Source organism: Postia placenta (genome assembly GCF_002117355.1).
Source record: "Postia placenta MAD-698-R-SB12 unplaced genomic scaffold POSPLAscaffold_13, whole genome shotgun sequence".
NCBI classification, from domain to species: Eukaryota; Fungi; Basidiomycota; class Agaricomycetes; order Polyporales; family Adustoporiaceae; genus Rhodonia; species Rhodonia placenta.
Window position 1 is genome coordinate 1,256,633 of NW_020169844.1, and position 25,446 is coordinate 1,282,078.

At 53.6% G+C, this 25,446-nt stretch overlaps 8 protein-coding genes across 8 annotated transcripts; 7 read left to right on the plus strand and 1 right to left on the minus strand.

The window, feature by feature from the left end:
- Positions 1–1,204: 1,204 nt before the first annotated feature.
- On the plus strand, positions 1,205–2,615 carry POSPLADRAFT_1184832 (hypothetical protein; the record flags this gene model as incomplete). Its single annotated transcript, XM_024489104.1, has 3 exons — positions 1,205–1,337; positions 1,389–2,120; positions 2,177–2,615. 3 exons carry the CDS (start codon positions 1,205–1,207, stop codon positions 2,554–2,556), a joined length of 1,245 nt encoding a protein of 414 aa, XP_024335914.1. The 3' UTR covers positions 2,557–2,615.
- Positions 2,616–4,065: 1,450 nt separating this feature from the next.
- Positions 4,066–4,691, plus strand: POSPLADRAFT_1151906 (hypothetical protein; the record flags this gene model as incomplete). The annotated part of the gene is made up of 5 exons (XM_024486593.1): positions 4,066–4,184; positions 4,238–4,323; positions 4,384–4,401; positions 4,458–4,584; positions 4,646–4,691. The coding sequence occupies 5 exons, from the start codon at positions 4,066–4,068 to the stop codon at positions 4,689–4,691; spliced, it is 396 nt and encodes a 131-aa protein (XP_024335915.1).
- A 573-nt stretch (positions 4,692–5,264) lies between these two features.
- POSPLADRAFT_1041265 (hypothetical protein) lies at positions 5,265–6,057 on the plus strand. Its single transcript, XM_024477875.1, has 2 exons — positions 5,265–5,474; positions 5,539–6,057. The coding sequence occupies exons 1-2, from the start codon at positions 5,338–5,340 to the stop codon at positions 5,858–5,860; spliced, it is 459 nt and encodes a 152-aa protein (XP_024335916.1). The 5' UTR covers positions 5,265–5,337; the 3' UTR covers positions 5,861–6,057.
- A 2,196-nt stretch (positions 6,058–8,253) lies between these two features.
- Positions 8,254–13,324, plus strand: POSPLADRAFT_1152132 (hypothetical protein; the record flags this gene model as incomplete). The annotated part of the gene is made up of 12 exons (XM_024486625.1): positions 8,254–8,303; positions 8,461–8,485; positions 8,552–8,611; positions 8,750–9,471; positions 9,532–9,751; positions 12,095–12,146; positions 12,171–12,268; positions 12,319–12,372; positions 12,598–12,670; positions 12,720–12,735; positions 12,790–12,838; positions 12,890–13,324. The coding sequence occupies 12 exons, from the start codon at positions 8,254–8,256 to the stop codon at positions 13,322–13,324; spliced, it is 1,854 nt and encodes a 617-aa protein (XP_024335917.1).
- Positions 13,325–13,653: 329 nt separating this feature from the next.
- Positions 13,654–14,566, plus strand: POSPLADRAFT_1049253 (hypothetical protein; the record flags this gene model as incomplete). The annotated part of the gene is made up of 4 exons (XM_024479696.1): positions 13,654–13,665; positions 13,755–13,778; positions 14,159–14,405; positions 14,457–14,566. 4 exons carry the CDS (start codon positions 13,654–13,656, stop codon positions 14,564–14,566), a joined length of 393 nt encoding a protein of 130 aa, XP_024335918.1.
- Positions 14,567–14,790: 224 nt separating this feature from the next.
- POSPLADRAFT_1151658 (hypothetical protein) lies at positions 14,791–17,026 on the minus strand (the record flags this gene model as incomplete). Its single annotated transcript, XM_024486563.1, has 6 exons — positions 14,791–14,820; positions 14,843–15,210; positions 15,263–15,453; positions 15,491–16,015; positions 16,069–16,461; positions 16,515–17,026. The coding sequence occupies 6 exons, from the start codon at positions 17,024–17,026 to the stop codon at positions 14,791–14,793; spliced, it is 2,019 nt and encodes a 672-aa protein (XP_024335919.1).
- A 1,742-nt stretch (positions 17,027–18,768) lies between these two features.
- POSPLADRAFT_1151859 (hypothetical protein) lies at positions 18,769–22,043 on the plus strand (the record flags this gene model as incomplete). The annotated part of the gene is made up of 12 exons (XM_024486588.1): positions 18,769–18,848; positions 18,900–19,355; positions 19,614–19,781; positions 19,829–20,428; positions 20,482–20,673; positions 20,723–20,762; positions 20,813–20,863; positions 20,919–21,320; positions 21,372–21,545; positions 21,596–21,768; positions 21,823–21,913; positions 21,969–22,043. The coding sequence occupies 12 exons, from the start codon at positions 18,769–18,771 to the stop codon at positions 22,041–22,043; spliced, it is 2,502 nt and encodes an 833-aa protein (XP_024335920.1).
- Positions 22,044–23,018: 975 nt separating this feature from the next.
- Positions 23,019–23,959, plus strand: POSPLADRAFT_1078783 (hypothetical protein; the record flags this gene model as incomplete). The annotated part of the gene is made up of 2 exons (XM_024482970.1): positions 23,019–23,233; positions 23,287–23,959. Coding segments are annotated over 2 exons (888 nt in total), but the record flags the coding sequence as incomplete, so codon positions are not given.
- Between the last annotated feature and the right edge of the window lie 1,487 nt (positions 23,960–25,446).

Sequence of the window (25,446 nt, forward strand, 5' to 3'; positions counted from 1 at the left end):
TGATGAACAGAAACTTTTCATAAACAGAGACCTCACGAACCCGGTCAACAAAACACATACACATGTCGTGTATGTTACCAGCTGTGTTCGAACCTCGGACCGGAGGTCCTGTGCGTCATGACCGCCATTGGTCCGTGCACGTGGCAATACTTACAGCCTCGGAAAACGCCGCGACAGTGTAATCGATGAAAAAGTCAACAGAGCCACAAAGCTCCCCGCTCGTCGTTCCCTCTGTTGTCGCCACCACCACCACCACCGTCAGCACATAAATAGCCGCCAGGTGTATCCCTCTGCCGTCGTTTTGCTCATTTAGCTGCGACGCAGACCAGTTACCGCCACCATTCCTGACCAAGCGCGCAACGACGATCTTCGTCTGTTGACCCTCGAGTACGTAAATGTATGCACTCGCGCCGCTCGGACTATTTGTCTGACTATTTTTGGTGTGCAGGTGGTCATCTGTTCGTGGTGTGTCAACCTTCTCCCCTCGCATCGATTATGTGTGCTGACGCGTGGCGGTGGCCCAGGCGAACCTCCCTGACAGGCCTAAACGCACTCGCCTTACTGCCACAGCTAACCCTGCCAGCTGTCTCTTTTGCTCCCATATCCCCTTTCGAAAAACTACTCATCGCGTCACGCTTCGTCCTCGCTGCGCCACAGCGAGGATTCCCAGCGACTGTAGCTACCCTTACGTTACCGTCCCTAACCCGCTACGGCGGTAGGCTCGGTAATTCGGGTTCAACTTGACCAAGAGCTCGTGTTTCCTCAAACAACCTCTCGATCTCGTCACATCGCGTCTCGCCTCGAGTCGCCCGCTCTCGCCTTTGTTGATCCCACTCGCCAGGCAGTAGCTATAGATCCGCTCCCAGACCTCGCCGGCCCATCCGAGCCGATCGCCTTTCCGGAACGGATGTCTCAACTCGAAGTGCTTGCCGCCCATAGTCCTGTCGACTTTGATTTCGACATTGTCTCCTGCTCGCCATCACGCTTCGATTCGTTTCCGCGCTCCTTCCAGGAGAAAGTTCTCGCCAATGCTATTGTGAACGGACTCTTCCCTCCTCATGTACGCCACGGACCTGAACTTCCGTCTCATACGGACAACGCCGCGACAACCGAACATGATACCCGTCGCGACGACGACGTGAACATTGCCGGCCTCCCATCGCTGTTGCGTGGGCACGCCGACTCGCATATGAGAAATGGTGTAATGACCGCTTCGCAGCTCGCCGCCGCTGGCGAGCCAGATGCTGAAAAAGCCTTCTTCGTCGCTGATTTGAGCCACGTGCTCCACCAACACAAGAGGTGGAAAGCGTATCTCCCCGAGATAGAACCCTTCTATGGTACGTACTAGCGTAGCCTGGTCGTCTCGCGAAGCTGATGGCGTTCTTTAGCCATAAAATGCAACCCGGATCCTTACGTCCTCCGCCTTCTTGCGGGCCTCGGAACTGGTTTTGATTGCGCGTCCATGGGCGAGATTTCGCGAGTGACGCAGCTTGGCGTGGATCCCTCTAGAATAATTTTTGCCAACCCGTGCAAGGCAGCGTCCTTCATTCGCAACTCTGCCAAGGCAGGCGTCGACATGATGACGTTCGACAACACCGATGAGCTGTTCAAGATCGCTCGTGTTCACCCTGCAGCTAAACTCGTCGTCCGCATTCTCACGGACGACTCGAAGAGCCTTTGCCGCTTGGGCCTCAAGTTTGGTGCGCCGCTTGTAACCGTCCCGGCGCTCCTCGAGAAGGCGAGGGAGCTGAAATTGGATGTCATTGGCGTGAGTTTCCATGTGGGAAGCGGGTGTTACGACTCGTCGGCCTTTGCAGATGCCGTGAAACGCGCGCGCGCCACGTTTGACATGGGCAAAGAAGCCGGATATGAGTTTACCCTACTCGACGTTGGCGGGGGATTCGAGGATGACACCTTCGAGGCGACGGCTTCTATTCTCAAGGATGCGATCAGCGAGCATTTCCCCGACAGGCAACACATCAGGATCATAGCCGAGCCTGGGCGATACTTTGTCTCGAAAGCGTTCAGCCTGGCAGCCAACGTGATTGCGCGCCGCGCACCGCCTGCGGTCGAGGAAGGACGCGACGTCGAGGTGGATCCCGAGCAGCCTAGCGTCATGTGTACGTGGGCATTCTGCACCCGGGCGTTACGTTTGCTGACTAAATGTGAACTTCAGACTACATCAATGACGGCGTCTACGGGGCATTTAATTGCATTATGTTCGACCACCAGGCTCCGCAGCCGTTCGTGCTATCCCTTAACGGCTCGTTCCACGTCCCGGCATCTGTGCCGCTCCGGGCGAGCAGCGTGTGGGGTCCGACGTGCGACTCGATTGACTGTGTATGCGCAGTGACGCCCCTGCCGACGACGCTGCAGGTGGGGGACTGGCTGGGGTTCGCAGACATGGGCGCGTACACGATCTGCGCGGCGAGCCAGTTCAACGGGTTCGAGGTCAGCAAGGTGATTTATACGGCGGGGGTGGGGCCGGGTGCGGCGGAGGTGCGGGAGGTGCTGAGGGCGTTTGAGGGCGAGATAGTCGAGCGGGATCTCTTGTGATGGGAGATGCCCGTGTGTGTACAGGACCCGGTGACATGATGGATGTGGGTGATGATGCTAAATGGACTGGTGTGTGAATGAATGAATGGGTGAGCAGCATGTTAACGTTGCTGGGCAGGGCAGGGCGGGTATATCTGATAAGTGAGCTTGAGAGCGTGCGAGGTTGTGCGTGCCTGTGATCGCGGGAGTTAGCGCGATCTCGGCTCCGGAGCATGCGGTCTCGGGTCCGCAGCGCTGTGGCGGCCACGCGGGGGGGAGCCGGCGGGAAGGGGGGCTGTGATTGGCTGGGAGCAAGGCACTACCGGGGTCAGGGCGATTTCCCCGTGACGTACGTGCAGCCTTCGCCATCGAGACCCCCTCGAGGCCGGATGATCTGCGACTGATCGAAGCGCGCCCATCGACTCCGCCACCGTGTCCTGCTCCGCCCATATTAGGGACATTCCCCGGCCGCTCCGGCCGTCGGTGGCAAGCAGGCCGGCGTGCCACAGCCTCGCAGGCATCCCCGTCGCCCAATCCGACCTGCGAGGGGATTAGCAAACAGACAACTCTAATCCTGCACCACACCGCATGTTCGAGAATTTCCACGCCTTGATCTTCTGGCCCGAATGCTGTTTCCTTGACAGTAGTCGACTCGCCCATTTCACCCTAGCTCCCCATCCGGCTATTTCATTCTCCAGGTTCCCGACCTCCATTCTCCAGGGAACCGGCCGCAGCCCAGCAGCCCCCGCTCGCAGCGTCACCGCCGTTGGCTCGCCCCTCGAGGCTGCCTCCTGCCCCGCTCACAACGCGGATCACGAGCCAGACGTGCATCATCCCCGTGCCAGACGTATCAAACAGCTCGTGGGGAAAGCGGCCATGGCGTCGTAGCTGATGTCCGCAGCCAGTGGGCCTTTACCGACCCGACACACTGGCGGCTTAAGCCAATTAACCGGAGACATCTGGGGACGCCACTGTCCCGCGAAGACCCGGCCTCCGCGGGCTTGGAACTACAGATGGGATCTGCCGCAAACATTTCTGATCATGCCTCGTTCTATATCTAACCGATGACAGCCGAGGCTCGGTGCCTAATCTGTTACATTCCACCTGGGGTTCCAATAGAAGGGATCCGGTCAACGACCGTTGGAAGCCCATGTATGCCAATATATTCTTGTCCGTCTGGTGATGTCTTCATCACTTTTATGAAATTCTCCCGACCCGGGTCGCGTTGCCATCCCCTATTTGTCTCCGCCCTGCGTAGAATTTCCCCTTATCGTGGCGTTTCTCTGTACCTTTGTTCCGCAGTGTCGCATCGTTGTAGATCTCCGTGCTGAGCTTCAAACGCCTCCCATTTCGGTGATAAACTCGGACGCCACGACCTCCCGTCTGACCTGACCCACCGACCCAGCGTCTCCATGGCTCTAGGACCTAATCGCTCCGCCAGCATGTCCTCTGGCCTTCTCCTCGTAAGTGAATGTGCCCCGCCGTCGTACGCCGTCGCCGCTAAACGCTAGCTGCAACTTGCAGGATCCCATGCCTTCCCCAAATAGCGACCCGCCACCCGTTGGCCCTCGGTTTCGGCCGTATGCGAGCCCAAACCACCATGTAACGAAAGGTCGTTATATCACTAGCAACGACCCTCGGGGTTATATGTCAGTAGAGTTCCGCATTCTGTCATCGTACCGCGACATTAACCAGCGCGTAGCCCTGTGTATGAGTACCCGCTCAATGGGCAGTGGATCATGCTGGACATGGACGATGGTTACGTCCTGTGGACTGGAATCTGGAAAGGTGGGCTTGAACATATTCTGTCGCCTGTTGCTTCCTCTCATCGTCTTCACTCGCCGCTAGCACTTGGAAACAATAAGGGTCAGTCCGCGCGTACGCTGATGGTGACTCGAGCGGCTCCTGACGGCGCTCTGCAGCTGACATTGTGAAAATTATTGACTCTCAACCTGACCTTGCCTCTCAATTGCGTCGGGTGCGCGGTGGGTATTTGAAGATACAAGGGACATGGATGCCCTACGAAACAGCGATGCGCCTCGCACGTCGGTCAGTCTCTCCTGATTTCGTCCACAAGTATCCTGGAGCTGACTTTTCTGATGCTGTGCAGTGTCGCATGGCCTATTCGACACGACCTAGTGCCGCTCTTTGGGTAAGTCTCACCTCGTCTGTTGCTCTGTCGCTTGTATCTCAAATACACCCACTTTTTCCAGACCAACGTTCCCGAGCTCATGTCTATCGCCGGACCAGCCGGGGTACGGTCAAATTGTCAGCCCCGGGACCGGAAAGCGTAGAGCCCGCCGCAGTGTGCAGGCCGACTTCCCGGCCGACCCGCGGCATAGCTGGACCGTCATCTCTTCTGTGCCCGGGCCCTCGAATGCTGCGGACCCCGCCTTCTCCGCGCGCCAGTTCCACCAGCAGCAGGCCCTCTACTCCGGCGCTGGCGCCGGGGACCAGCACGCCGTCATTCGCGGCGACTCGCCTGTCATGCTGCACGTCCCGTACGTTGAGCGCCCACAGCTGCAGCAGCAGATAGCGTCGCCAGCGACAAGCTATAGACAGTCTGTGGCACGCCGGGTGTCACCGCCCGTGGAAACCACCAGCTCGATGCGCTATTCGCCATATCCTCCTAGTCCACTGACGTCTCGGCCTGCGATGGGGCACGCACATGAGAGTTTGTTGCCACAGCGCACAAGCTCTCTTACGTTGCCGTCGATACATTCTCAACGACGCGACTCGCTCCGCGCGGAGGCGGTGACACTGCCCCCGATATCCAGTCTAGACGTCGGGCGGCGCGGCAGCATGGACGACTCGACGGCTGTGCTGAAGCGACTGCGCTCGGATGACGACGACACCCTGCAGCGTTCTGCAAGAGAGCCACCGCTGCCACTGCCCCCGCGGCGGCAGAGCATTCCTGATGCGCTGCACTCTCATCGCTCGTGAGTGAGATGCTGCAGGCGAGATTGCCGCTATCGCTGTGCTGACCTTTGGCGCCCTCCGTAGATCGGACGGCTTCATGCCCCACGGTGGGCTCGCGCCCCTTGCGTCATCGCGCGCGAGCTCGAGCTCGACCCTGTCTCCTCCGCTATCGTCGTCATCGCACGGCAGCCCCCTGACGCCCGCTGCGTCCTCTGCAAGCTATTTGTCGCCGATGCCTCCGAGCTGGGAGCGATACGCAATGCCCCCGCCACCCTCGCCCTCTCGCAATGTCGCGTACACGCGTGACGTGGCGGACTACGAGCGGAGCCATGAGCGTGCTTATTACAATACAGCTCAGAGCGAGTCCGACCGCGAATCCGAAAAGCGCACCTGGAGACCATGGTGATACACTGTCTCACGCATGATCCAATGCTGCCCCCTCTCGCTCTGCCTCTTTGCATGTTAGTAGTGTATTATTGCTTTCCGACCATAATCGTACGTGTCAGGTAGTACCCCCTGTAGTGGTTCCTCTCGCCTGGTGTAGAAGAACTGCATATGGCTGTCTAATCAACCAGCACCCCTGTAATATATTCATTCCTGTGTATTTTCACCGAGGGCACGAGATTGGATTCAGGGCGTTGCATGAGGTCGCCTGGTGAGAGCACGCACTGCTAGTACGCTTCGAGCGTATCTGCGTGCAATGAGATCTCCAGAAACACGGGGCACATTCTGTTCGCCGAAGCGAGGCGGAAGCATTGCTAAGGACATCTAATCGTATCAGATAAACCGAAGGCCAATCAGAATGCAAGTTCGTCGCATCCGCACCCTGTGAATTTTCGCGAGGACAAGGTTCATGAGAAGAGACCGTGCAGAAATCCGACCGCGGGAAAGACCTTTTTACCACCGGCGAGATCAGTTCGAACGCTCACCGTGGGTGCAGATCTCATGGGAAACATCTCGCTCAGCCAGGGTGTGGGCTTGCAATGTACATAGAACATGTCCCTGAAAAATAAGGTTGACAGAGGCATGTTTTTGTGTCTTGGTGGACCAGCCCCTTCAGAGTGTCGTGTCGTGACGTAGACAAGACGCTCGGCGGTAACCTCACCGAGGCAAGCATGCGGCAAGGACGTCGCGAGGCATAACATATATCAGGCCTCGATGACAAAGGGACTACCAGCGGAGTGGAAGGTTATCCATAGCTGACGGGGTCGGATGACCAGGGGTTCCTCCGCGGCTAGTTCCGAAATTAGGCAAGAAAAGAACTGTTCCCCGGAGGAAGATGCTCGGTATGAGGACCAACAGTGCCAAACCCGTGATTCGAAGACATGTCATGTCGCCTATCTGAATACCCTCCGGAAATGGTTCGCTTCAGGGGTCTCGGTAATCCTTATCATCCGTCGGACTCGATGGACCTAGCGTGGGTCGGTCCCTGGGCACGTTACAAGAACACGTCAGGAGACTGTCCGAACCAAGTCCGTGCTAGATCGGCGTATCTATCAGGTTAGACACGATTGACGGACGTTCTACAGAGTGGTGGCACTGGTGTGCTTGTTCACCTTGATGATTCCCAGACGTTGTCTACTGGGGTCACGCCGGAATCGGTGGAACTATGAATGACAGTTAGCATAACCTGGGTCGAGCCGGCTTTCAGCTTCGAACAACCAAAAGTAAACGCAAGTAGCCTTCTAGCCTGTCACGTACCAGGGGTCTTCATTCAAATGGGAAGTCGGTACACATGTCTGTTCGATTAACCGCCGATACGGTAACAGGGTCCGAGTCGTTATTGTGAGCTGGGATAGACGGCGTCTGTGGACGTGCACGAGGCCGAACGCTTTGCGGACACCTCAGGGGACGGTGCTGCACGTCTGTCGGTGCGTCAGCTTCTGCAAAACACGTTGCACGACGACGCATGCAATTCGGGGATCTGTTTGTGTCGTGTACTCCGGTTCTAGCGCTCTGTTGAGCCATCACGCGGCTTGTCTTAGGGTCTAGTATGCATGCGATCCACATTCACATGTCGCGAGTATGCAATGAGGTCGATCAATACAGGGACCGCTCTGAGGTAATGGCTGAGCCGAGACTACAAATGTGTCAGGGCGAGCCCATGCCTCGAGTCGATGCGAAGCTTGTAAAACTCGCGCCGTAGGTGAGGGATGTTACTACAGAAAAAATGCAAGTAAATAGCTTCGCTTCACAGTAGACAACGACGACCTGTGTGTATGGATCCGCACGTTTCATCACAGTTATTCTGAAGGGCAGCGGGGATGTTGCGGTGGAATTCTCAGTAAACGAAGGCTTCAAACAGCGGCTGCCCTCAAGGAATATGTTCATCTTGGGTGGAAAACTTTTGGAAGTCTCCTTCAAGGGTTGTAAGAGCGACAACATTCGCCTGAATAGGCGTGATGTGATAAGCCACAGAAATGGCTCACCTATAAACAAAGTCTGAAAAATAAGGGTAGACAAGGTAAGCATAACCGGTTCATTCACGGTACGCACAAATTATGTACTACTAGTGGCGCCGTATACATTGGCCATAGACGGTGGCTGATAGAATGTAGTACTGAATCCCAGCTGATCATAATATACGCGGCATCCTTGCTAGGGCAGTGCGTGGGCGTATCGTAACACTGACATTCGTGAAAAGTCGGCTAGTCTACGTCGTCGGCTACTTCTGCTGTTATTCAAAGGACGAAGTTAGCAGGAAGTCGAACAAGCTTATGGCGTGTAGAGGACAACGTTTAGGATGCCAATGCGCCAGCTAGTGTGGCGTCTGCGTGACACCGCGTCGAGCATGTCACAATGCACATGACCGCAGCGGTCACATCCCCCGAAACAGCTCGTCTCTGCGGGTGCGGTATTGATTTTGGCCCTTCCGCCAAGCGGTGTCTTCTGGTGTCTTCTGGTCCTCGAACCTTCTTTCTGTTGCTGGGAGACTATAAGGCTGAATCATTGCGATATCGGTTCCAAACAGTGTCCAGTAACGTGAGGCCCGAGGTTCGACTGTAGGCAACAGATCCGTGACAACCATAATGTGAGTTCATTTAGGAATGTCTGCTCATGCACCGTAACCGATGTGCACGACTGGCCTCCCATATAGCTCAGACGCTATCGAGCTCAGACGCGTCTCACGACCCTCACGCTTCACTCTGGTGAATTTGTGAGCATTATGAGTTAGCTGCAGTAATGACAATAAAAGACTGAGTGGAATCAACACGCGATTGGGTTGTAGCACCTCACACTATCATTTTTATCTCACACTGGTGAGCCATTTGTTCACTGAGCATGTACCTTGCAGTTCAAGATGGAGTATGTTGGCACCAGCGATAGCGCTGTGCTCCGTACTGATAGATACAGCATGACGACCGAAAGACCTCTCCCCATCCCGCCTTCCCCGAGCCCATCTCCGTCGAAATATACCTTCCCGTCACCGATCAGGAACGACCCAAACTTGAAGCCAAACCCGCACCCGTATGCCGTCAAGACGACTACCAGTGGATTGCTCACACGCTCGAACTCGTCCAGCCACAATGCCGACACAGCGCGCCATTATTATGTCCCGCTTTCCCCTAAAGCAAGTCGCAGTCCCGAGAGCGATCGCGGACACAAAGCCTCCAAATCTCTGAACAATCTCGCTGAATCCCCAACGCGATCGTCTCCTCGGCCGTTGCCTGTACCTCCTGGACATCTACATAGCCAGTCTGCTGGCAGTTTTGGGGTGTTTGAGGATGAATACGTTTCACCACGACGCAACAAGCGCGCAGATACTCTCCCTTCATTTGGTTCAACCGAGGAGGTGCAGTTACTTACCATACCCGAGGATTTACCTAGCAATCCGAAGACATGGGCACCGGCTCAGCTGTCTACCTACCTCGTCATGGCTCTGCGTGTCACAGATCACTCTAGGAGCGAGTCCGCAGGTCTCCCAATTCGTGTCGCAAAGGACATCGCGGCCTTCGCGAAGTCTCGAATGATTACGGGGAGGATGTTCCTCAGGCTGAGTGAAGCTGAATTGGAGAGGTAATTGGGATCCCATTTAACTGGCAAACCTCTACTCAAGTTGTTCCGACTGCATCGCAGCATGGGGATGAACAGAAAATGGCGCGAGGCTCTGCTGGCTGCATCGCACGAGCTACGTCAGAATGTCCTCAAGGGCCGAATTTGGGGCCCTGAAGTGTCACCAACGCCGTCACCAGGGTCCACATCGCCCCTCCCACCGGCTCCGTTCTCCAGCTCGCTCTACAACTCCTCTTCGAGCTCGCTCGAACTGTCTGCGGACGAAGCGGAGGGCGAAGCACACGTGCGTCATCCGAGACGTTATAGGAGTGGTCGAGTCAGAGGGATGGTAGAGACATTCGAGCGCAGCGGGAGTTTCAGTTCCGAAGGCGGCATCGACGATGAGGGCACGGACGAGCGATCCAAGCTCGGGCGTTGGCTTCGCGAAAAGGGGCCTATCGAGGAGCAGCCGATCCGGAGTCCGAGCCCCGTCACGCGGGGATTTTCACCAGAGAGACACGCGTTCAGGGACGAAACTGAAGAACCCAGCATCGAAGCGCTCCTCGCAGCAGGATCTCCTGACGTACCACCTACGGGTACCTGGGGAGCCCGCGCGTGGGAAGAAATGGATCTTGTCCCTGGAGAGACCGTCAAACGGCTTCCCAACCCCGAGGTCTCGACGGGACCAAACGAGATCGAGGCCCACCAGACGATTATAGCACATGGTAATGGATCTGGGAAGAAGAGCGGAGGCAGGCGGGACAGGGAGGAGAGAAGAGTCGTCACAGCAATATTTACTCCTGCACAGCCCAACTGTGCGGACAACGTCGCGGAACGCACGGAGGCGGCGGTCGCGACTGATTTCGAGACCCGGGAAGAGGGCGCACAGACGGAGGCTAGCTTCGGACGCCATGATGCTGACGACGCTGACAGGGCATCACGTCTCCAGGCTGAACTCGCGGCGACTCGCGCACTCGTCGATGCTTTTCGGCTACGGCTGGAAACAGTGGAACAGAAAGTTGCAGAGCTCGAGCTACTCGAGGCTGGGCGAGAACATGGATCGGTCGCAGGCACCGGGGAAACGCAAGCTATAGAAGCTTCACTATTACTGGAACAGGCACATCGTGATGACTGTAGACCCAGCAGCCCAGTTCCGCCCGGCGGTTCGACCTTTCTTTCTCAAACCTCTGCGCTTCTCCCGGTAGCGTTGCGACGGTTCACGGGCTCTTCCGCAAATACTTCTACTGACGACGGGGAAGATGAAGAGGACACGCCATCCTTGGCAGATCTGCCCTCTTACGTCCTCCTGGTTGGCTTTGGTGTCTGTGCTGTTGTGTTGCGTGTGGTTCTGAAGCGGGTTGCAGGCAGAAGTGCCATCGCTGCGTGGAAGACATAGCAACCTCCCTGATAGATTACCTTCTGCCTGACCTTCATTCTTTCACTAAGTCTTGTTTGAAGGTTTCGGTCTGGCCTCTCATCACCTTTTACGATTAATGACGACTCATGACTGATATGACGCCTTTTACGCCGTGTTCGATGCTCATCATTTTGTTCTAGCAATGCTATGCTTTGTTACCCCACTGCGGACAGGTGGCGCAAACATGCTTCAGATCTCAGGGCACAATGAAATCTTCGAGGTGCACGCAATCTCCTACGATCAGAATGTCGTTCGTTTGATCGTCGCGGAGTCTGATTGATCTGCTTGAAGGCTTGATCAATATTTCAATGTTGACGGTGGCATCGCAACCACCGACGATCTGTTCATGCCAACGCCCCGCCGGCTGAAACGCCATGTCATTGTCGTGTAAGTACATTTGTCCGCAAGCTTTACGGATCTTGGCTTCCTTCATTGCTCCCATCAGTCAATATTTCAATGCTCGAGTCTGACGTGAGGTCGTTACACGTGACGCGCAAGACGTCCGATAAGCACTCTCAACCAAGCCTCTGGGGTCCCAATCTGTCGCCGATATACCCATCGAGCTACTAGTCCGAGCTTGGCCTGACTTACGACAGCAGAAGAGCTTAGTTTGAGTTGAAGCTAGGTAGTACTTTGAGTCTTGAGGAAATGTGGCCACCGTTCCTCCCCATCCTCATCCCCCGTTGACTCTTCCGGATGTCGTCAAGTGGTCTAGCAGCAGAGATCGCCTATCAACTGGAGCTGGGGTAAGGGATATATCTGTAGCTCCTAGCATGCGAATGTATCTCGAATAGCTGACACCAATCTGATAGCTTCGTTCAAAATTATTGTATGGTGGCAATGGCTGGCAAGCGTTCTATGAGTTACTTCATCACAATAATACTAATTACCCATCGACCGACAGCACTTGTGCTGTATGAACATGCGATAACATTCTCTCAGGAAGTAGATCTGATATGGACCCGCAAGAAGACGGGGGCCACTGTACTCTACATTATGAACCGATGCTGCACAATCGGGCTTGCCCTCGCAATGATATTATTACTACCAAATTGGAGTACGAGCACAGTGAGCATCCCCAGACCGACTTGTTGGCATAGATTGACATTCTCGTCTGACAGAGGTGATATTTATCGGGTTTCTCTTATACTAGCAGATCTAATTGTAAAGTTCAATTGAGCAGTTGCGAAGCTGTAAACCTCCTGCTTCCCATCTTTCAACTGGCCTTAGCTATTGTCTGGGCAGGTCGCAGTCCCTGCCAATTTTCATCTCGTCTCTGAATGTTGATTACACATTTCTGATACAGCCTTCTCTGCCACTCGTGTGTACGCGATTGGGGGACGGGCATGGCAATTGGCAATAGTCACTTTCGCATTGGGTCTTGTCCCCGTGGGTCTCAACTTGGTGAGATGCACTCTTTAGTTCTGCTGCAGACGCTGACAGGATCTCCGCAGTTCAGCGACATTCGATATGTCTATACAACAGCGTATATTCCATCTTTCGGCACTGTATGTAACAATATCCCTTTGTTCTCAACATCAACAAATGTAATGTGCGTTCTGTATTCTTTGATTGTCCGTCCAAGGCTTGACGTCCACAACCGTACAGATGTACTGCGTCTATGCCATGCTTTCCTTGCAACGGCGCGCTGACTTTTGCAAATAGTACTATGTGTCGCCCGAGCCAGTCTCATCACATCTGATCTCATCGTTCTTACTGTGACTTGGGTCAAGACGTACAGAATCAAACAAGAGGCGGTCGAGGCAAACATGAAAACAACAACTGTTACTTTGTTGTTGAGAGATGGTGAGTGTACGACAAGTGAGTGGTCCATGAACTTACGCCCTTGCTCCAGGCACGTTCTACTTCATGTACGTGGGCACGTGCGGACCCACTTCACCGTTTGACTTATGTATCCTTTTTAGTGTATTGCTCGTCATAAATGTGCTCCACCTTACGTTATCCTTGACCAACGTATGCGTAATCCTCCCTACGTATCATATCATACACTAAACTGTATTGCAGGTCTTCAGTGATGTCACCTACTTTTCCACTGCGTCAGCGACACCCCTTTCCGCAACTTCTCCACGTGAAATTGATGTCGATCTTTGTAGCATGTCGTCCGTGATCGTCTCACGATTCCTCCTAAACCTGCGGCAAGTCCACATGGAAGACAACTATCCTGACGAGCAGCCGTCATTCGTGGGATCGACCTCGCGCATTTCGGATGTCAGATTCGCGTCGACAGTCGTCGGGAATTTAGGAGCACCACTGAATTATTCCTCAACGTTCTTTACCAATGGAGATGTTGAGAGCCAGGCGGCATCTCACAATGCTATCGACACCGGGTATAGCGATGTCGAGGCTTTGGGGGAGCTCGATGACGTCGAACCGAGGGGAGATATAGAGAGCATTTTGACAAATGATTTCTCGCCGGTCGCCGAACCCGATGAACCATGACGCGTTTTTCAGTGTATCACATTTCTGGACGAGCATTGGATGCTCACGGCTGTAGATCTTTTATGCTGATGAACGGCACGTGAACCATGTACTCTAGTCTCGATAACTACACTTGAGCATCAGAATGCAGAGCTGCAAACTGGTTGTTGACGTTTGGCATCCAGAATGACATGGAAGCAGATATTTGAGGTTCCCCCAATAAATGAGGTATCGGGGGATGAAATGTTATGCAGAGATCCATATAACGCGCTCTAGCCGTCATCCCAAGCGGGACAGAGATAGGATACGCCCGACAGCCTTCTCGTTCCGAATTTGAGCCTTAATACATCATGCGCCACCAAGTACGGCTCCAGCCCACATCTTTCCCAAGCTCGACAGTCTGAAGAGGGTAATATACTGCTAGCTGTGCTGCTATTTGCTCCGCTTGCAGATAGGTGTTGACAGAAGGGATGCTGTAAGAAGGGGGAATTGTATGAAAATGGATGTGTATCAGCGGATCGTTCCGACATGTAATGGTCTATCGAATGGCCGGGCTAGCAGGCCCCAGGGATAATTGTAGGCCAATCCACACCGTGCATTAGCAGCTAAGTATGAAGAGACAGAAAGCAGCGAGGGACAGACAAATCTGCCAGCACACAGGCGCAGTCGACTGAAACCTGGTATACGAAACGGGCGATATAAAATTAAAAAGATGAGACACTAGATGTTCGACCACAAAGAGAATCCTGCGCTGATGCGGAGATCACGCATGAGCAATCGACAACTAGACTTCGAGACTGGATGAACTCTTACCGCGACTTCATAACCATCTTGCATTGCGAACTTAAAAGCTAGAACAGACGGCGAAAGAAACTTTTGATAGGGCTGAAGCGGCTGGATTCAGAGTCGGGCAAGGGCAGCCGGATACTAGAAGCAGAAGAAAATCTTGACGTTGGCACAGTCGGCGACGGCATAGACGAAGCAGTATATTGGGCCGACGCGAAGCTCGAGTCACTAGCGTCGGGCTCGTCACGGTCCTCAGAAATGCGAGAGGCGCTAGAGAGGGCTGCTGCTGCCGACGCCGCAGAAAATGCAGGGACAAGTGAGTTTTGACAGCGAGTCTTGTCGCCACAGTGTGCCTCCAGAACGTCAGGTGGCAGAGAGCCGTCAGGCTGGAAGAGCCAGGTGAAGACCGAGAAAAGAGACGGGTCCAGAAGCCAGACTGAGACGTCGGCTGTGAGAGACCAGAGCCACTACTCGTAGACACTGAATGAAACAGAACCTCAGACCTCGGCGGCGAATTATCCTCGATTGATGCTGGCCTAGGATCATTCAACTGCGCGGCATTGTCAACCTCGTCGTCATCTAAGCTCAGGGAGCAGCCTCACAGTTGGACCTGATGTGTGGTTCGACTGTGAGTGATGAAGCTGGATCATGCAGCGCGTTGAGCCTTAATGATCACCCAGTACCAATTCAGATGTGCTCTATCAACCATAGTATGAGGACAACGCCCGAGGCTTGAAGCACACATGAACGTACTAAGAAACACTTTGCAGTAGCAATATCCTCAGAGGGAAGAGAGATTATGCCTTCAACAAGCCTAGGAGTCAGCGCCGCTTTGTCCTTGGAGGCCGTGACCCGCTGCTCACCCGTGATAGATATGTGCTTGTCAGTCTCCACCGAAGTGAATGCACGCTCACTCTGGAAAGCAGATTCGGAGATGTCTTGCTCAGTAACATCACCGATGCAGCCGTACTCGGCAGTGCTACCAGGGTGGATGTCAAGCGTTGAGGGCCTGACGTGGCCTTTTGTGAATATCCGAGCGGCATCGGCTTGCTTAACGACTCCTTGGTGAAGGCCCTCGTCGGTGGCGAGTGCTGAAAATCTCTTCTCTCCCTCCAAGCCTTCTCGGATCGGTTGATAGCATATGCAGACGCTCGGGTAACGTATATAATTCACCTTGCGCCTCCATAATGCACGCTGTGAGTGGACCGCCGCTCTCAAAGAGCCGACTGTAGTCTTCCTCGGATGTACTAGAGCACTCGCTAAAGCAAATACTGGAGGTCTTACTGGACGAATACTCGTCCTGGTCGTCATCGTCAAAGTCGTAGTTGAAGTCATTCTCGAGGGGAAAATCCGCGAACATGCGGCTGCAAATAACGATTTGTCATTGTGTCAACAACGAACAACAAGACGGCAAAACGATATACATGCCTTATTCTTTTTAATCCATCGTCTTCATCTTCTATTGCAGTTGGGTTCATATCAAGTGCTTCGGTCGGAAAGCAGGCCTGCTTAACGATGCAGTGTGCTGATTCGTAAGATGGAGATGGGAACATGGACGTGGGAGCAAGAACGTGCACAGCATCAACTCGGCGGAGTACCTCGTCATTTGCAAGGGGTACAACGCTGATAACGCCGCCATCGATATTGCCACTGTCGACGACCGTATCGACGCATCCAGTCACAAGTGGGCCGACCGTGGCAGCGGACGTTTTATGTTTGTCGTCATCGAGTCCAAACGCCCCATTGACTTCCTCCACCAGTGACGCGAGCCCGCCGAGCGAGCGCATAAGCTCACCGTAGACCGCAGGGTAGGCTTCGGGGTTCAAGTCGGGCGATTTGATGCGCCTGAAGACCATTGACGACAGGCTTTGGATGTCCTGGTCCATGTCGTCCGCAATCACCTTCGAGAATTTGTCGCGGATGCGTCTGCACAGGAGATGAAGTCATGCAACTATTGGATCGTAGACATCATGACAAACCTGAGCACTTCCAAATCCTCGTCTTCATCTTCGTCATGTACGAAGGGTGCCTCTTGCTTGAGAGCAGGTTGAATGGTCTCCTTGATGAGAGGAACGGGCTCATCGGTATCCTCGCTTTCCTCCTCGTCTTCCTGAAGGCCTTCCAACATCGAGGTGAACACCTGCGAAGGCCGCGAGCCCACCGTCTTCATTGCAGAATCGAGGCGCCCTGGCTGAACGGCGCGTTCGTCAGCGTAACGTCGAGCCTTGGTGATCCTCCGAGTCTCGACATTCTCTGCCACGGCTGGAAGTGGTATCGACGAGCCATACTGCCACTTTGGAGCCGTGAGGAAGTTCGATGAGCCCTGTACCTTGGCAGGAGCAGCAGCAACGGTGGTCGTCGCGGTGGGGGTCCTATGTTAGGGGCATCAGGGTATGAATTAGCGTTGAACCGCAAAGTCACGCACAGAGGAGCGGCGTTGGCGTTGGCGTTGGCCAGTGCACGAGGGCTGTCTTTGTGCTTGGGAGAAGTCACTGGCGCCTTCGGACTTGAAGCTTGACGTGCGGTGCTGCCATATCTTGGAGGACTTGAAGCCAGGGGGCGCATGCCAGGTCTGGGTGGAGTCTTGGATATAGCTGGTGCATGCTGAGTGCGAGAGGCTGACGTCTTCGTTGGGCGGGCGAAGGACGGTATGTTCACCGCGCCCGTCGCGGGAAAGGACTGCTCGAGAGCACTAGCGCTAGTCGACCTAAGTAATAGAGGGAAGACACATTCGAGTGGCGAAAGCACCTGCTTGACAGGGGAACTACTGGTGACCGACGGGCCCTCTGAGAGGGACAGCTTGCGACCAGAGACCTTGACGAAGGAACGTGAGGACGCAGACACAGAGTTTCCGGTGCTGAGCCCGGGCCCTGCCGCCTTGGACGGGGGGCCTGATACAGACCATCGAGGTGGACTGCCGGTACTAGAGGTCGCCATCTTCGTTATTGTGTGCGTGTACCTTGTTGCACGTGCGGGAAACAAAGACAAAACGAGGACGGTGGAGCAGACAAGGGAGAGGCTATCGTCTCAGCGACGAGGTCATCCTGTCGGGACTGCCAGCCGCAGCGGATGACAAGAGGCTAACCTAGACCTGAAAGACGAAGTATGGTGAGGCTGTCAGCCATAGGTCAGGATGAGAATGATATTGAAGCTCGCTTCCCAATCTGCGTTCACGGTGTCAGCCACTCTGGTGCATAACAGATTTGACTGATAGTGGACCACCTCAACTTATGATTCAGTGCATACATCATATAACCATTTCTTCAAAGTCTGATTGAAATATAGATTTTCGCCATCACGATAGCTGCAATTCGTGAATTGACGCTGTATTGACGCCAAAGGTTGAGACTGCAAAGTAGCACACTATGGGCTCGTCTGGACGCATTACAGTGCAATTCGCATTTTGAGGACGTGAGACCTTTGCATGGTAGCAATGATCGCAGGAAAATATTGCTATTGTCACTGTATTCATGATCAAATCGTTAATAATTGCAAGTAAACCGATGAAGACAAGGTCACGGAATATCATCATCATGGTCACCAGCGTACGGTATATAGAGCCACAGGACTTGTACATGCAGAGCAGTTGAAAGACTTCATATCGGTGGATGGTGATTGGCGAGGCTCGGAGAGTGTGGTGTCGGAAGCGAAGCAGCAGAATGCATGACATTCTGTAACGTTCTTGAGCAACTCTTTTTAGATTGCCTTTGCACCCTTGAACGAGTTGTCCTCGCGGCTTCGTGCCACCCCAAGCGCCACTGATTCTCTCACACTGTAAATGTTTACAATTGTGTAGAAGACCTCAACGTATCGATTGATGACAGAATCATGAGCAAAGACGCAGTGAATCGTGAACCGAAAGCAGTCGTGAGCAACTCCCTACCGCCCATAATAGTTTGTCTCCCCTAGGCAGCCTACAATAGAGCGCTCTTTTTGATGGTCAGAGGATGTACATAATAGTAGCCAACGATCCCACACCATGTTTACATGTTTGTATACATTAGTGGCAACAATTATTGTCGGGGATTGAAACGTGATATGCGTTATGTATTACATCTAAAGGCTGCATGTGTTACATTTTGAAGTCCGCAATGCGCACCTCAGTATTCGGACAAATGGGGTTGGAAGCCGTATCTCCCGTATCATTCGCCATTTGTCTTTTGCACCGGTTCATTTATCCTCGACGGCCAGAACACAGCGACGGCATAGATCTCTTGTAGATGCATAACAATTTGTCCGCCTCCCCCAAGAGCTTCGTTTGATTGGATACCTATTGAGAGGCCAGTTGGACAGGCGTAGAGTTTTCCCAAACTTCCAGCATTAAGCAAGGGGTTTGGTGAGAGGTGTACGGCGGGTGCATTGGACGGACTGTGGGGGCGAGGTGAGTACCTGACCAGTCGAGACCTCAGGGCTGAATTACATGAATTACCGTAGGATAGCACCCAGCATTCTCATATCCAAGGAGTGACACCGCCGCTTGGTGGAAATCAAAATCGTTCCTGAACACGTGGAAAACGGTCCTCGCACCTTTCGCCTGGAGTGGCTTGTGCAGGCACGGGTGACACCACGTCGCGACTTACTCCAGAGGCGATTCCTTTGACGCCGCTGCGCTGTCCTGGTCCATCCGACTTTGACCTCGCTGCGTTCGCCATGAAATTCAGGCGCGTTTACTTCTCATTATGTCCTTCTGGCAACTGAATTACCGCAGCTCCTCCCTCAAGTTCAATGCCGTCCCAGAATGGTGGGACGAGTACATCAAGTGAGCGGCCAGTCGTCCTTTTACCTCGGCCTGTATTCATGACCTCGTCAGCTACGATGCACTCAAGAAGACCATCTACCAACTCGAGAAGCAGCAGGTTGGGCTCGCAGACTCTACACGAGACCTCCGCGATCTTGAAGCGAATGAGGAAACCGCGCTCATGGGTCATGTAAGACATACCGACACGGATAGTCTGTTCGTACCGCTTTTGGACCGTGAGCTCAAGAAGATCTGCGTCTTCTACGAGTCTCAGGAGAGGGAACTGCTCGGTGAGGTCGCTCAGCTCGAGCGGCTGGCCCAACAGCAGGAAGAGGCCGGGCCAGATGCAGGACACCAGTACATGGACCCGGATGTGGACACGGAGGAGGAGGACGAGGACGATGAAGGGGATGAATTCAACACCATGAGCCCTCCGATTAGCCGAGATCACACGCGCTCGCCATCGCGTCGTCCGGGTCGGCGGCACGCTCGGTCGTTGAGCAGTGCTGCGGGAGGTCCTTCAGGTAAGTAGGCATATTCAAGTGCGCTTTGTGATATCTCAGTGTGCCTAGGGAGCAGGAAACGGATAGACGCTCCTCCAGGGCACCGCTATAGCATATCCTCTGTCGACGACCATGGGGACCTCGAAGCCAGCATCGTCTCCCTGCGCTCTCAACACGCGGAACACGATGCGCAAGCGTCGACTTCATCCACCATCGGTCCCGGGCCGTCTCCGAAGGCTACTACGCATGCGATTGCAAGCAAGATTAAGGGAATGAAGGACAGTATCACGTCCATGGTAGCCCCACCAACGGTATGGACGGCGAAGAACAACTACGCAATGGATGTACAACTCTTATTCAAGCGGCGGATCACCAATCTGTACCTTTCCGTGACCTCGCTACGGTCGTACATCGAGTTGAACTATTCAGGATTCCGCAAGATCCTCAAGAAGTAGCCGTGACCCCTTCGCCAATCTTCTCGCGCTCATTATTGTATAGGTATGACAAGGTCACCGAAAATTCTCTGCAAGACCACTATATACACGACGTCGTCGAGCAGGCGCCCCCGTTCTCACAGGCGTCGAAGAACCGCATAGCGGCGGCGGCGAATTTGCTGATACAATTGTACGCGCGGTGCGTGACTCGCGGGGATATACAGGCGGCTCAGCGACAGTTGAAGCTTCACCAGCGCGAGCATATTGCATGGGAGCGCGACACGGTATGGCGGCAAATGATCGGTGATGCCCGTCGTGGCCAGGCAAATGGGGGCGCACCAGGCACCCTTGTGGCAGAAGAGGAGAAGGGTTTAGTGAGTGTCCGCACACGCGTGGGGCACCTCCGCGTGACGACGAAGCAGCTATACTTGCTGATCGCGGTGCTCGTTTTTGTGGTGCTTCTAAACGTGCACACTGTGGAAGGTGTGGAGGCGAATCGCTGTCTAGCGGTGCTCGTCTTTGCGACAATCATGTGGGCCACAGAGGCAATCCCGCTGTTCGTGACGGCAATACTGGTGCCACTACTTCTGGTCTGCTTGCGTGTAATTCGTCAGCAGGACGACAGCGGTGAGAAGGTACGGCTGAGCACCCCGGACGCAACCAAGTGAGTGCGGCTCGTGCATTGGATTGTAGTGCGAGGACTGATGTGGTGTACAGATACATTTTCTCAGTGATGTTCTCGCCGACCATCATGCTCCTCATTGGCGGCTTCACAATTGCCTCAGCGCTGAGCAAGACAGCAATTGATCGTGTCTTGATCACGAAAGTGCTCAGCCTGGCAGGAACACGCCCGAGCGTCGTCCTTCTCGCGTTCATGGCTGTAGCGTGTTTCGCAAGTATGTGGATCAGGTAGAGCATCTCCAAATCTTGTTTGTGTATCAAACTCATTACTGTCTAGCAATGTTGCGGCACCGACACTGTGCTTCTCCCTCATTCAGGTCAGTCGCCATAATGTAGGAGTCTACCATGGACTCATGAAATTCAATAGCCAATCCTCCGTACATTACCTCCGAAGTCCAAGTTTGCGCCATGTCTTATTGTGAGCCCGTCCTTCAAGAGCGTAGCTCCACTAGCTTACCGTGCTCTCCTGCTAGATAGGTATTGCCTTAGCGGCTAATATCGGTGGACAAAGCTCTCCTATTTCATCGCCTCAGAATCTCATTGCGCTCGCGGCGATGGATCCACCATTGGACTGGGCTAGTTGGTTTGCTGTCGCGCTCCCTGTCTCTGGAATCTCGATACTGCTGATCTGGGCGTTGTTGCTCGTGAGCTACCGGCCCGCGCGTTCGCCTGACGGGGAGGGCGACATTGTCATTCGGCCGATCCGCGCAGCGCGGGAGCGGTTCACGCTCAAGCAGTACTGGGTGTCCCTCGTGTGTCTGGTCACGATCGGGCTGTGGTGCTTCGAGAACCGGCTAGAGAATATTGTCGGCGATATGGGTATCATCGCGATTATCCCAATAGTAGCGTTCTTCTCGACTGGTGTGCTCAAGAAGGTGAGGCGCAGCGTTGGATATAATGCGTGCATACTGACAATGCACCTTTAGGAGGACTTTGAGCAGTTCCTGTGGACGGTCGTCTTCTTGGCTATGGGCGGCATTGCACTGGGCAAGGGTGTGACGTCAAGCGGGCTACTGGATGTCATGGATGAGGATATACGCAGTATCATACAGGACCTATCGTTGTACAAGGTCGTACTGGTCTTGTCCGTGATCGTTCTAGTGAGTGCACACTGTCCACGAGTTATCGGTGGCTAACGTTAGTGTATCAGGTCGTCTCCACCTTCATTAGTCACACGATCGCTAGTGTGCTGTTGGTACCCATTGCCAAGGAAGTCGGGAGCCATATGCCCGGACACCGCGAGAATCTACTTATCTTCCTAACCGGCCTACTGTGCTCCACTGGCATGGGTATGCCTGTGTCAGGATTCCCAAACCAGACAGCGTACGCACCGCAGTCCACTTGTGTTCGCATTCGTGTAACTTAGTTCTTGATCAGTGCAAACCAAGAAGACGACATGGGCCAGCTATATCTGTCCAATGTCGACTTTTTGAAGAACGGTGTACCAGCAAGCGTCGTTGCGATGCTGGTAAGTTGAATACAGCGTATGACACGAGTTTCTTGTGCTGATTTGATATGTCCAGGTTGTAGCGACGGTAGGCTTTCTGCTCGCGCAGGCGATAGGGTATGTGTACTATGGTATTCTGGAACGCTCGTGAGGCTGACATCCTCTGTAGGCTTTGAGACTGGGAGTGTGTCGCCATTACAGAAATACTGAGGCGTGGCGGCGATGTCTGGGTCTTCACCTTGGATTATTTGTGCATAAACTTGAACGATCACTGGTAGAATCTCGGCTGTTTACAGATATCCTTCCTTCAGATATCCTAGAAAGTCATACCATTGATATATTACTGGAGTTTAGTATGACTGGAGTTTAGTATGTATGCTATGCATGTTACCATTGGCACCCGGGGCAGCGAGAATATCTGTCGGTGTGACGGCCTCAAAGAGGTGTCTGCCACATGACCCTGAACTCTAAAATACTTAGGACGACTACCACATGCCGGTGTACATCTCCTGCGACGCGGTCTCTAGAATCTATCCCTCAAGGACCTACTTTCGATTTAGGCAAGAACGACGACCCCAACGTACGTGATGCGGCTCAGTCATTCGTTCTAGTTCCTGAACAGTCTCATGATAGGACCTTACCTTTTATGTATCAGTATGGGATCATCCGGGTCTATGTTCAACTATATACTGACCATCATCCTCAGCCTATGAGATTTGAGTGAAGATTGACCCACAGGTAGCCAATATTCTCAAATCCACTCAAGTAGGGCATTCGTCCGGGCGGCCTCCAATTTGTTACATCTGAGAACCCGCATCTCGGCTTCGGTAATTCATCGAGGCGCTGACCAGGTAAGTAGTCAGTGACGTCCAGCGGGTGTCAAAGGTTGAAGCCGCTGCCGTTTTTACTTGAATACTCAGAAGTCGCACTCACAATCCATAAGGGTTCCTACATCATGTGTTCCCAGGAGCAAGAGTATCGTACTGGAGGCAGTCGTCTATTTCAACCAGCTAGAGAGCCGACAAGGCACCAGATACAGTCGTCGGGCTCGTGCAGGGTTCTGCAGACTATACATAATGCAGGCGTCTGCAAAGAAGGGGCGCAGTCGAAACGGCATGAAAAGTACTGGTTCGACGACGGAAACCTCGTTCTTTCTGCCCAAGGCACGACATTTCGTGTACACGCAAGCTTACTTTCTCGGCAATCCGCGGTTTTGCAACAACTATGCGCTGATGCGCTGACTTCTGCGGAGAGGAAGATATCAGGCTGCCCTGTTCTTTTTCTCCAAGAATCTTCCCACGACGTTGCGGTACTACTTTCCATCCTATATGATGGTCATAGGTGAGTATGTCACCACATGATAATTGCGGTCAATTGATACACTGGAGCCATAGCTTGCAACTAGAGAATGAGATTTACTCCTCCTTCTCGTCCGTCGTGGCACTTGCTCGCATTAGTCACAATTACCAAATACACTCTATCGGAAGGGAGGCCTTCAAACGCTCAGAATCGGGATTACTCACCCAGATCGATTTATGGAGGAACCCAGGCTGGGAAAAATGCTCCTTTCCATCTTTTGAGCCAGGAGATACCATCGCTATAGTCCACCTTGCCCGTGCGGCAGCGAAGTTACCCCTCCTCGTCACTGCATTGTACTGCTGTACAATGATGGACCATACGATCTTGTTGTCAGGGACAACTCGCGCCGACGGCACCTCGGAGAAATTATCTGACGCCGATATACGACGATGCTTGGATTGCAGACGTAAATTGGCGTCTGTCAATGCAGTCTCGCGGTCGTGGTTGTTCGACGAATCCCCGGGGTGTAGCACATTATGCAGCAAACCCAAGTCGTGTCGTCAGGAATTGAGGCGCCTCGGCAGGAAAGCTCTACAAGCCGGAAAAATCTCTGCTTATGGACGTGGCGTATTCGCGGACTTGTTGACTGGATTTCCTGTTTACCTATGCAAAGCGTGCCGGAAGATGATCGAAGAGAAGGATGTCGAGCGCCGACGTGGCGTATGGGCTGAGCTCGCTGATCTCATGGAAGTCATAGATCCTGAGCAACCCAGTTTAGATTTCAAAACGCTGCACGACTACCGGAGTGTTCAGCCTCGTAAGTGCTCCTGTCACTTCACGTAGACCTCTTAGACCGCGTAGTGATGGATTGTTGATTTAGCCAAAGAACGTTGGCACACAATGTTCACCTTCGAAGATGGCGACGTCATCATAAAGACTACAACCACCATGTTCCGCGTTCACAGTACCGTCTTGAGTCGGAAATCCAGAGTCTTTCGCACCATTCTCTCCTCGCGTAAGCCAGAGAGGTGGAGAGGTCTGCCGGTCGTCCGTTTGGGGGCGTTCTCAGGGGATGTTGCCAACCTGCTATCCTTTCTGTATGATAGTCATGCGTAAGTCGCCTACTATGAACCTCGCCGGCTACGCATTGAAATGGGCATGGATATATACTGTAGCACAACTTCCTCTCATCAGAGTCCTTGGACGTTCTCGCTGGTCTCAAGCGCCGTTCGCCTGGGGTGTAATTACCAGATTAGCACCATCCGCGACGAAGGGATGAGCCGACTCAATGCCTGCATTCCTGACAGCTACGATCAGCTCAAGTCTTCAGGCTCCTCATTCAAACACACGCGGGAACAATTGTCAATGAAGCCACAGGACGCCATCGTTGTCGCTAACTTGGCACGTCTTACAAAACAGCACTTAAAGCAAATGCCCGTGCTGTATGAGGGGATGAGCCGACTCAATGCTTGCATTCCGCGAAGCTACGATCAATTAAAGTTTTCAAGCTCTCCCTTCAAACGTACGCGAGAACATCTCTCATGGGAGCTACAGGAGGCCATCGTGCTCGCCAACGCACGTCTTATAAAACAGCGCAGAATGCAAGCGATTGTCTTGTACGAATGTTGCCTTCTCGACAACTCCTACCTAGTGTTCGGGGTTCGGCGACAGGACGGCGAACGAGAGAAGCTCCACCCGGACGACCTGGTGAAGTGCATAAAAGGCAGAGATGAGTTGTTAGCCGCACAAGAGGAAGCGACGGCGTGTATCGTCAACGGTACGATTTGGGGCGGCATACAGAAGTGCAAGAGCCACGATTCCTGCAGGCGGGCGTTGCGTATAGCTGTGAAGAGGATGTTTGAAAGAGGTGGATATACCGTAGGTGGCGCACTTGAGACTTTCCTACCTGCTGCAGGGCTAGCAGATCTGTGCCCCTCGTGCTACAAGGAGATTATGGATCGAGACCTCAAAACTCGACGGCGCATCTGGGATAACCTGCCTGTACTCATGGGCCTTGAGGACACCGAAGGTTGAGTTCAGAATGCAGTTCATGTTACGGTTGACAGATTCCTTCATTCATGAAAGCCTGCGTCTAAGTATTCGATTTCGTGTATGTCCCGATAAAACAAATGCCCATGTTAACAGCAAAACCAATATTGGTAGACCTCCCTCGCAAAAAGTACAGATAGGCGGCATGGAGCATAGCGGCGCTCGACACCTCGGGTTGACGTGCTCCCATCTCTCAGAGGTTGTTT

Bases quoted from the DNA above. Each gene is read 5' to 3' on its own strand.
- POSPLADRAFT_1041265 (XM_024477875.1), top strand. From the start codon at position 5,338: ATGGACGACTCGACGGCTGTGCTGAAGCGACTGCGCTCGGATGACGAC. The intron at 5,475-5,538 runs GTGAGTGAGATG...CGCCCTCCGTAG, and splicing joins GCGCTGCACTCTCATCGCTC to ATCGGACGGCTTCATGCCCC.